This window comes from Tupaia chinensis, unplaced genomic scaffold (genome assembly GCF_000334495.1).
Source record: "Tupaia chinensis unplaced genomic scaffold, TupChi_1.0 Scaffold000568_1, whole genome shotgun sequence".
In the NCBI taxonomy this organism is placed as follows: Eukaryota; Metazoa; Chordata; class Mammalia; order Scandentia; family Tupaiidae; genus Tupaia; species Tupaia belangeri.
The window spans coordinates 1-11,265 of NW_006160082.1; the positions used below are offsets into that span (position 1 = coordinate 1).

Sequence of the window (11,265 nt, forward strand, 5' to 3'; positions counted from 1 at the left end):
GTGCCCTTCGTTTTAAGAGAAAGATTATTGGATTAAAAGATGAGTTTTACAACCGCTACATAATGAAAAGTTTTTTGTTTGAACCAGTAGTCAAAGCATTTCTCAACAATGGATCTCGCTACAATCTGATGAACTCTGCCATAATAGAGATGTTTGAATTTATTAGAGTGGTAGGTTCTTTGTTTTTAAATGAGAATTTGGGTTTTAGTGTGTGAGGAAATAATATGCATTATTGATATTTTGACCTAGTTAAGGTTATTGCATTTATAGGAAATTTTAAAATAAAAATCAGTGTTCTAAAAGCTCATGAGAAATTCTGTTAAAACTAATGAAAAGAAATCTTTCAGCATCTATGAATCTTTTTAAGGATAGTTTGAAAACTAATTTAACACCATCATGGTTTAAAAGAACTATAGCTGACACCAACCAGAATGTAAGTTTTTCTTAAGGTTCACATTTCTAAAGTAGAATTCGATAATGAATTCTTCTTGATTCTTTAATAACATGGAAAACCAGCTATTCCCAAATAATGATGCAAAATTATTTGTAGTGTGCTTTTTAAAAAATTGTGATGAACAAATTAAAATAAATGACTCAATTTTTTAAAATAAAATTAAAATTAAAAAAGAGGACCAGCAGGGGGTGTGGTGGCTAGGGCACTGGACACTCCCACTGGACACGCCAACCATGGTTCAAGTCCTGGACCTGGTGGCTTGCTTTGTCACCGCCCCACCCTCCCCTGTGTGTGTGTGTGTGTGTGTGTGTGTGTGTGTGTCCAAATTAAAATAAAGGAATAAATTTTTTTTAATGTGATGAAATATAAAGCTTTCATTTTGATCATTTTTTAAAAGAATTTAACCAGAGAGAGAGAAAGCAAGCCTTCACATCCAGAATTCAAACCGCAGTCGACCATGTGGGAGTCCAGTGCCTTCACCATCACGCCACATGCTGTCCCCTATTATTCTCATTTTTATTGTTTATCTCTAAGAGTATCATAATTTTATGAAATTAAACTCGTAAGTTTTATGAAATTATTACAGTTAAGCCTCTTGTTGCTAAAATGACATTTTTCTGTCTTTTTTCATTATCATTTTTTGCTGTAGGAAGATATAAAATCATTAACTGCTCATGTCATTGAAAACTACTGGAAAGCACTGGAAGATGTAGATTATGTACAGACATTTAAAGGATTAAAACTGAGATTTGAACAACAAAGAGAAAGGCAAGATAATCCCAAACTTGACAGGTAAATTACTATGACTTTATTCATTTAGTCACTAGTTGTAGGTGGTGGTCCTTTTTTATTTGGTATTACTTGGTTTGGCAGATAATGAACGGAAGTTGTAATTTTCTGTAATGGTCGGTGTAAATGTTTTTCCAAAAGTAATAGATGGATGTTATTATGATCTGCAGATCCTTCCTCGGGCATGTGTCAAGCTAGATAATAAACATGCACACATTCCCACACACACTAGGTGGCAGTGAGTCTTCCTATGTTCAAGATAGTCAGATCGCTGATTTTTTGGCTTTGAATTTAAGGTTGCAAATTATTTAAAAATCATGTACATTTTTATAAGTTCATGAATTCACATTTATGATATTTTAAAGTTTATAAGGTATGTTTGACTTTAGGTGTGAAACTGAGTAGAATGAATATACTATAAGGTAGCACCTAGCCGATGCTGTAAAGCTTACTGTGGTCATCAAATAGGTATTTTTAAATATATATTTTATTTATTTCTGAAACTTTTTTTTTAATTCTAAGAAAAGTAGTTTTAGCTATAATGTATCAAAGAAATGCTAAGGAACTTTACTTAAAATTTAAAGTCAGGAAATAGGTTAGGGTTCTGTTCAGATAGTAGGTACATGAACCTACCAGCGGCTCAAGACAAGACAAAAATCTTTACAACTAGAAAACAGAGCCTAGAAGAAAATCAATATTTTAGTCAAAAGTCATAAAATTCTATTTCACCAGTTCAGTCTCATGTACTTAATCTGACTTCTGTTGTGGTCCAATCTTCCCAATTAAATTCTGGGATATAATATTCAACTCCAGACATGTCTCTACAATTAAGTTGGCCATTTTCTTTCTTTCTTTTTTTGGAGAGGTTTTTGCTAGAGGGTGCGTGCGCTCGCCAGACAGACAGACAGAAAGTGAGAAATCACCCCTCAGGGGGGATGGCCACACCACAGTCCCTTCTTTCTCTTCTCAGGATCTTGGGCACACACGCACACACGCCTGGTGTGAGTTTAAGCCACTGGGTCTGGGACTCGAACCATGGTTGACTACCTGGGAGTCCAGTGACATAGCCGTTATGCTAACTGCTGATCCCAAGTTGGCCATTTTCTTAGTTTTTGAACTCTTTATTTCCGTGTGCCTTTATTTCATTTTTCCCTGTATGGCACTCTCTTGAAAACTTCTTGGAGATCTGGTCTGATGTTGGTAAATTCTTTTAGGTTTTGTTTATCTGAGAGAATATTCTTGTCTTCCCATATGAAGGATAATCTTGCCAGGTATAGTACTCTTGTTTGAAATTGCTTTTCTCTTAACACTTTGAATATATTTTCCTATTCTTTCCTTGCTCACATTGTTTCCAGTGAGAGGTCTGCTGTTAGCCTGATGGGATATCCTTTGTAGGTAACTTGCTGTTTCTCACTTGCCAGTCTTAGTATCTTGTCTTTGTGGTTATCTGGCAATAATGTGTCTTGGAGAAGATCTCCTTGGGTTGATTCTATTTGGGGTCCTTTGTATTTCTTGGTACTAGATCTTCGAGTACCTCTCCAGATTTGGAAAATTGTCTTGCAGGATTTCATGGAACAGATTATTAATGTCCTTACTAGTCTCTTTGCCTTCTGAGATACCAATTATCTGGATGTTTGGATGTTTAATGGCATATAGTATTTCTCATATACTATTCTCATTTTTTTGGGGCCATTTTCTCAGTATTCCTAGTGGATTTTTCTAGGCCAGCAATTCTATCTTCTACATCTGTGATTCTGTTTTCTGTATGATCTAGTCTGTTTTTAATACTTTCAAAGGAGATTTTTACTTCCTGTATTATAGCCTTCATCTCTTACAGGTCCGTTTGATTCCTTTTTATAGTATGTATTTCCTCTTTTAGATATTGCAAGAATTTCCTCACCTCCTGGAACTTGTAAGCTCCCTTTCTCCTCTCTCTTCTGCAGTTCATTGTCTCTTTTCTTCCATCTCTGTTAGCTTTGTCACTATGAATATTCTAAAATCCTTATCAGACATTTCCATAAGTTTCATTGTACTGTCTGTGGATGAAGAAGTGTTATTCTTTTCCCTTGGAGGAGAGGTGTTGTCTTGCTTCACCATATTTCTTGTGATCCTGCAGTGATTTCTAGTCATCTGATGGGTGGTGAGTTTCTTCCTAATCCTTAAAGTTCAATCTGAGCGTTCAGAGGCAAACAGAAGGAGATTATCTGCAATCTTTTTTCTGTTCCGTTTTCACTCTTTGCACAACAGATTCAAGGTGAAGAGAGTCATATTCTGACTCTAATCATTTTCAGATGATTTGAAACTGTTCACTTGGACCTGTCTAGAACACTTAGTGCGTAGAGGCTGATCAGAAAATGAATAAAGATAAAGAAAAAAGGAAGGGAACCAGCAGTTAGCGTAATGGCTGTGTCACTGGACTCCCACGTAGTCGACCACGGTTCTCATCCCGGACCCGGTGGCTTAAAACTCACGCCGGGCGCGTGTGCGTGCGTGCCCAAGATCCCGAGAGGAGAATGGAGGAGAAGGGATTGAGGCGTGACCATCCCCCCTGGGGGGTAATTTCTTGCTTTCTGTCTCTATGTCTCTCTCTGTCTGTCTGGCGAGCGCATGCGCCCTATAGCAAAAACCTCTCCAAAAAAGGGGGGGTAGGGAAGAATTAAGAGGAAAGAAGACCAAAAAAAATGAAAAAGAAAAAAGTATTTAAAAAAACATAAGTGGGACCAGCAGTTAGCATAATGGCTATGTCACTGGACTCCCATGTAGCCGACTGCAGTTCGAGTCCCGGATCTGGTGGCTTAAACTCAGGCCGGGCGCGTGTGCATGCGTGCCCACCCAAGATCCTGAGAGGAGAAAGGAGGAGAAGGGATTGTGGCATGGCCATTCCCACTGGGGGGTGATTTCTCGCTTTCCATCTCTCTGGCTCTGTGTCTTTCTGGTGAGCACACACGCCCTATAGCAAAAACCTCTCCCCCAAAAAAAGAAAAAAAAAAAAAACATAAGTTTATAATTTTGAAAAGGAAAAATGAAAACCAGTATTTCACAGCCAAAATACTGTATCCATCTCATGATAGGCCTGGCTCGGGTTGTGCCTTTCATAAATGAAGTGAGGAAAGGCACCATTTAAGAGAATACTTTACCTTGAAATTAAAAAAAAAAAATTAAAATTAAAATTCACAAGGAGACACAGTGAGACAGAGACAGACAGACAGAAATAGAGAGAAAGAAACACAGAGCTATCTCTACCCACTATAAATGTGTCTGGAGGGGGAAGTCTCACCAGAAAATCTTCGTTTTTGGTCAAGGAAATCAGTGTTTCACAGCTGAAGTACGGTATGCATCTCAGGATAGGCCTAGCTTGGGTGTGCCTTTCCTAAATAAATCCTTTCTTTTCTTAAGGTTTTTGCCATAAGGCACATGTATTTGCCAGAGAGGGAAAGTGAAAAATCACCCCCTTGGGGGATGGCCACACTGCAGTCCTTTCTCCATTCTCAAGATTTTGGGCATGTGTGTACACATGCCTGGTGTGTTTTCCAAGCCACCAGGTCTGGGACTCAAACCACACAGCCGTGTTACATCTAGCCGCCTTAACTACCTCACCACTGGCTGGCCCTAAAACCAGTTTTTAAGTCTGTTTATCCCCATTAACCTATAAAGACTATTTTTTGTTTTAGATCAGTACTTGAAGACTATCCAAAAAAACGTCCTTACTGAGTGTATTTACTTTACTTTCTTCTCGTTACTCCTAGTATGCGTTCCATTTTGAGGAATCATAGATACCGAAGAGATGCCAGAACACTAGAAGATGAAGAAGAAATGTGGTTTAACACAGATGAAGATGACATGGAAGACGGAGAAGCTGTAGTGTCTCCCTCTGACAAAACTAAAAACGATGATGATATTATGGATCCAATAAGTAAATTCATGGAAAGGAAGAAATGTATGTTGAAAAAATGGTCAAGGAATGAAGGCTTTCTTACTCTTCGTGTACTGTTTCTTCACAAAATGATTAGTATCTACTTTGAATATGTTGGCAGATTTTTAAAGACTATTACTTTATAAGGAGTAGCTTGATTAATAGCTCTGCTTTGAAAGTACAGACCAAATTTTCTTAAATTGGAGTTGACAAGAAAGAATGTATTATTTCGAGAAGGATAGGAATACCGAATATAATGCTGACTTTTTGTTCCTTCCACGTAGTAAAATTCATGATAGTGGCATTTAGTATTTCTGTAAGCTTTATTCATAAATCGAACTTCAGTCTTCAGCAGAGGAGTAAATATAGTTAATTGTGTTTTAGTGTCACCTTATTCGGGGGAATTTTAAAAAAGGATGAATCTGCAGTGACAGCTATTGACAATATTCTCGTTTTTAGTAAAAGAAAGTGAGGAAAAGGAGGTGCTTCTGAAAACAAATCTTTCTGGACGGCAGAGCCCAAGTTTCAAGCTTTCCCTGTCCAGTGGAACAAAAACTAACCTCACCAGCCAGTCATCTGCAACAAATCTGCCTGGTTCTCCAGGATCACCTGGATCCCCAGGATCTCCAGGCTCTCCTGGATCTGTCCCTAAAAATACATCTCAGACGGCAGCTATTACTACAAAGGTACACTTTTGACACCTAGGACTCCCATTTTGCCCTTCTTTTCCCCTAATTTAAGCTTTCTTGGCTATAATTGTATTTTTTAAATAAATCTGCTTTTTAAATTTTGCTTTTGTAATTTTTTTTAAAATTTGGCGTATGTACTCATATGCCAAAGAGAGAGAAATAAGTGGGGGAGTAAGAAAGCATACACCACCACCACCCCAGTTATACAATCCTTTTGCATTCTCCTCTCAGGATTTAGAGCACTCATGCCCAGTGTGAGTTTCAACCCGCCTGGTTCCAGACTTGAACTGCGGTCACCCATGCAGGAGTCCAGTATCTTAACCACCATTCCACCTGCTGGTCCCTAGACGTTTTTAGATTTTTTGCTATAAAGTGTGTGCGTTTTTTGGAGAGACAGACAAAAGGCAAGAAATCACCTCTCAGGGGGATGGCCACACTGCAGTCTCTTCTCCTCTTGGAATTTTGGGCACCCACGCACATGTGCCTGGCATGAGTTTTAAGCAAACTACTGTCCAGCAACATAATCATTATGTCATCTGCTGGTCTCTAGACTTTGTTTTTCAGAATTATTTAGGCACTGTTAAGTCTTAGCATTTTTAAACTCAATAATGTTTCTATCTGCTGAGTTATTTGCAAGATTACATTCTCTTACATTTTTTTGTTTTGATATTCCATACTTTTTTTCCCCCTTATTATTAAAAAAATATTCTGGGGTCTGGCAGGTAGCGTGGTGGTTAAGGGCATTGGACTCCCACATGGCTGACTGTAGTTTGAGTCCTGGACCTGCTGGCTTGCTTTCTCACTTTGTCTCTCGCTCTTGCTCTGTCCCCCTCTGGTTAAGTAAAAATAAAGTTAAATAAAATTAATTCTTTTTTTAAAATTCTGGAAAATTAGGAAATACATAAAAATTAGTAGTCCAGCCACCCAGAAATAACCAGTTAATGTGTTGGAGTAGGATCAGTATTCTTTCTCCAAATATAAAACAGGTACTTGTAAATATAGTTTTTTGTTTTCTGTGTTTTAAATAATCCTTATTTCTAAACAGGGAGGCCTCGTGGGTCTGGTAGATTATCCTGATGATGACGAAGATGATGATGAGGATGAAGACAAGGAAGACACATTACCATTGTCAAAGAAAGCAAAATTTGAGTCAAAATGATGGCAGCTGCCTGTGGCCAGTACCTGTTGAAAATCTGGTTCTCTGCCCCTCCCCTACGATTCCACCACAAGTGCAGTGGTCTCTTGTGAATGACTGCACAGACCAGCCTCGCACACTTGACTTCTGCTCATCAAGTGCCAATTCAATGGAGCAGGAGGAGGGGATATCAACACATTTAGGGGGAAGACTTAATCCTTTGAGCTCTCCAGCTTGGACCACACATTGCCCTTTTCTCAGGGAAGGAAATGGAAACAAAAAGCCAACAGGGCAGGGGTTTTTTTTAAGTGGAACTCTGGATTGACTGGTCAGTTGCTACAATCAGAATATGCTTTCTTGGACCATGTTTGAGACTCAGAAGAATGGGCCTTTCTGCCATAATTCTTCACTAGTTAAGAATGCCAGCAGTTTCTTTGTATAAAGAGACCTGCCTTTAAAATCATACATTCTGAACATTTTAGTCAAGCTACAACAGGTTTGGAAAACCTCTGTGGGGAGGGGCGAATATAAAGTTTCCTCTTTTTTAATCTGTTCCCTTTGCCCTTCAAACTGCAGATTTTTTTTTAAGTGGGGATTTTTCCCTACTTGATTAAAGATTGAGTGGAATTCTAGATGTGGTCATTTGTGTCATAATTTTTTTTTTTTGTTTCATTTTGTTTTTGATTTTTTTTTTTTTTTGCCTCCCCTTAGTGTATGCTTAGTTGTTGAGTATATATATTTGGGACCATTAAAACTTTTTTTGATGTAATATAACCTAACGTTGTGCTGGTACCTGTTTTGCCATGTGTAATTTTTGTTCTACATCACAGCTCTTAATTTGTTTAGAGTTTTATGAAAGATGGTATAGTTTTTATTGACGGAAGCAAAGTAATCTTACAACTATGTGCATACAAAAGCAATACTATTTTGTGACTAAATATTTTATATTAAAATTTACATCAGCAACTGTCTTGAGAATTCAGGGAAATAGAGTGGAATTTAAAACTTCAACAGTTTTTGTTAAACCTAGAAACGGGAAATAAATTAGTATTCCAAAGAGATTCTGAAATTTCATATCTTGGGGAAATGAAAGTACATTAAATCAAAATTGAGGATGGGTGATTTAAAAATAACATTGACTTTTGAATAATAAAAAGAAAAGTGAAGAGTAAGAGAAATTGTTTTAGTTGTATGTTTCTTTTTTTTTTTTTTTTAATTAATTAATTTCTCTATTCCCTTTGGAATACCAGTGTGAGTTGCAAATGGTGGTTCCTAATACCTGGCCAGAGGACCATCAGATAACCTACTAAAACAATATTTTTTTAAGAAGTTCTTTTTGTTATCTTAGATGTGATAAAATTCTTTCAAAAGAATGAAAATAAATTACCTACATAACCGTACTTTTTTAAGTAACAAGTTTAGAACTTACTGAAGAATGCATTTGCAAATGTGAATGAAAATTCATACTTGGGAAGTTTTCTATTTGATATATCAGAGATTTAGAGTATCTAGCAAGCCCTTGTGCTTCTATCTTAGCTTCTCTTTTGCTTGTTTCTCATTCAGTTCTAATTGCAGTTCAAAAAGAGGGCTATGCTAAATAATTAAATAGAAAACCAAAAAGTAGTAACTTGCTACAGTCGTGAAAAGAGTTTTGTTACTGACTGGTTATGTTTTTAATGAAAGTCTTCCTTTGTTGCTTAGAAAGTCCCATGTCAAATGATGTCTGTCTTAAACATACAATTTAAACTGCCATTGACTGATTGTAGAAGCACTTACCTATTCTGGTATTCTGACAGTTCTTGATAGAGGTAAGAAGTATTACTTGTTTTCATAAATTATCCAGTTAATGAAAAAGGAGATAATTAACTATTGGCCTTCCATAGTTAAAAAACACCTTTTCACTGGTCGACTGTTGTATTTTCCTATTAGTGATTCTGGTCATCTGAAACAGAAACTTGATAAAAATGTTGCTAAAATAACAGGAGAAGTGAGATCTAAAATAGACTTGGCATCTCCTGGAGGAATACCATAAGCAAGAAATTGCTAGAAATACAGCACTTGAATCAGCAGTTCTGTTTGAAAAGTCATAGATACTATCTTGGTAACTGGCATGAATAGTTACATAGTCATTCATCTCTTAACAACAGAGATACCATCTGAGAAATGCGTTGTCAGGTGATGCTGTCATTAGGCAGACATCACAGAGTGCCCTTACCCAGACTTGGATTGGGTAGCCTTCCACTCACAGAGGTCAAATGGTGGGGGCTACATGCTCCCCACAGGACCACTGTTGTAAATGCTGTCTGTCATTGACCAAAATGTTATGCAGCACCTCTTCTACTTTAATGATACCTATTGGATCTTCTGTTCATTCGGCAATATTTAAAACGGAAAACAAAAATTTCACCTCCTAGTATGATTACCCAGCAATTTCTGGAAAAGATTTGTTATTACTATAGGAAATACCTTGACATTCAATCTGGTCTGAAAATGCAACCCTGGCTCTTTTTTTCCCCCCTTAATTTTTGCTGTAAGGCATATTACACTACCAGGGCAGGGGGTGGATGTTAGAAATGACCCTCTGGGAGTGATGGCCATACACAGTTTCTTTTCCAGTCACTTCAGGATTTGGGGCACCCACGCATTTGTGCTCAACATAATTTTCAAGCCTCCAGGTCTGGTATTTGAACTGCACAGTTGGCCATGTGGAATCTAGCACCTTAACCCCCATACTATCTGCTGGCCCAACCTTGGATTTTTAATTTTCTTTTTTAAAGAGATTTTTGCTAGGGACCAGCAGATTGCATAATAGTTAGGTCACTGGACTACCACATAGTTGATTGTGTGGTTCAAGTCTCGGACCTGGCGCTTAAAACTCATACTGGGCGTGTGTATGTACGTGTATGCCCAAAATCCCGAGAGGAGAATGGAGGAGAAAGGATTGCAGCATGGCCATCCCCCCTGGAGGGTGATTTCTTGCTTTCTGCGCCTCTGTCTCTACAGTGAGCACACGTGCCTTATAGCAAAAATCTCTCTCAAAAAAGATGTAGGGCACGTGCGCTTACCAGAGAGACAGAAAGCTCCCCCAGGGGGATGACCATACCACAATCACATCTCTACTTTTGACATTTTGGGCATCTGCACACACACATGCCCAGGATATTTTTCTTTTTTTCTTTTTTTTTTTAAGAGAGGTTTTCGCTATAGGGCGCGTGCACTCACCAGACAGACAGAGAGAGACATAGAGACGGAAAGCGAGAAATCACCCCCCAGGGGGGATGGTCATGCCGCAGTCCCTTCTCCTCCATTCTCCTCTCGGGATCTTGGGCACACACGCACACGTGCCCGGTGTGAGTTTTAAGCCACGGGGTCCAGGACGCGAACCGCAGTTGACTACATGGGAGTCCAGCGACAGCCATTACGCTAACTGCTGGTTCCCTGCCCAGGATATTTTTCAAGCCACTGGGTTCAGACTCAGACTGTGCAGTTTGCAGTGGGATCTAGCCGCCTAGCACCATACCACTGGCTTCTAAACTTCTGGAAGAATTAAACAGAAAACTTTAGTTTGTCAATAGATGCTTAATATTTACCATAAATAAGTTGAAAGGCATTGAGGAAAATTTAGAACCTTCAGAATTTTTAGATACAGTTAATGTAAACTTATAGTGCCATAATAGTTTTTTTAAGAATTATTTATTTTTAATTCATTAATTCATTTACTGTAATTTGACCCGAGAGAGAAAGAGAAAGCAAGCCACCAGATCTGGGACTCGAACCATAGCCGGCCATGTGGGAGTGTCCAGCACCTTAACCACCACACCACTCGCTGGTACCCCACGGTAGGTATTTTGAGCAAGAAGATTATTAAAACCAAATGTTTAGAACCAGCAGGTGGTGTGGAGGTTAAGGTGCTGGATCTCAATACCAACTGTGGTTTGAAGCTTGAACCCAGCAGCTTGCAAATCACACTGGGTATGTATTCATGTGTGCCCAAAATCCAGAGAGGAAGATGAAGGGACTTTGGCATGTCCATCCCCCCCAGGGGTGATTTCTCACTTTCTCTTTCTGGTGAGTACATGTATCTTATAGCAAAGTAAATGAAATATATAGGATGGATTACCATCTACTGTTAAACTAGGGATTTGAGACAGCCTATGGAGGACACTTGGTTGAATGTGTGGGTGCAGCACCCCTGGATTCAGGTGGCCAACCGTGTCTGATACAATTGTGCCCAGCCCTAAAGGTGTCTGCCTTGACCCAGACTGTGCCCCTTTGAGTGCTCTTT

The 11,265-nt window shown here is 38.6% G+C and overlaps 1 protein-coding gene across 1 annotated transcript; it reads left to right on the top strand.

Annotated features, from left to right (window-relative positions):
• Nucleotides 1–5: 5 nt before the first annotated feature.
• On the top strand, nucleotides 6–8,039 carry LOC102485381 (serine/threonine-protein phosphatase 4 regulatory subunit 3A; the record flags this gene model as incomplete). The annotated part of the gene is made up of 5 exons (XM_006158017.2): nucleotides 6–170; nucleotides 1,104–1,246; nucleotides 4,990–5,180; nucleotides 5,616–5,842; nucleotides 6,891–8,039. Coding segments are annotated over 5 exons (840 nt in total), but the record flags the coding sequence as incomplete, so codon positions are not given.
• Between the last annotated feature and the right edge of the window lie 3,226 nt (nucleotides 8,040–11,265).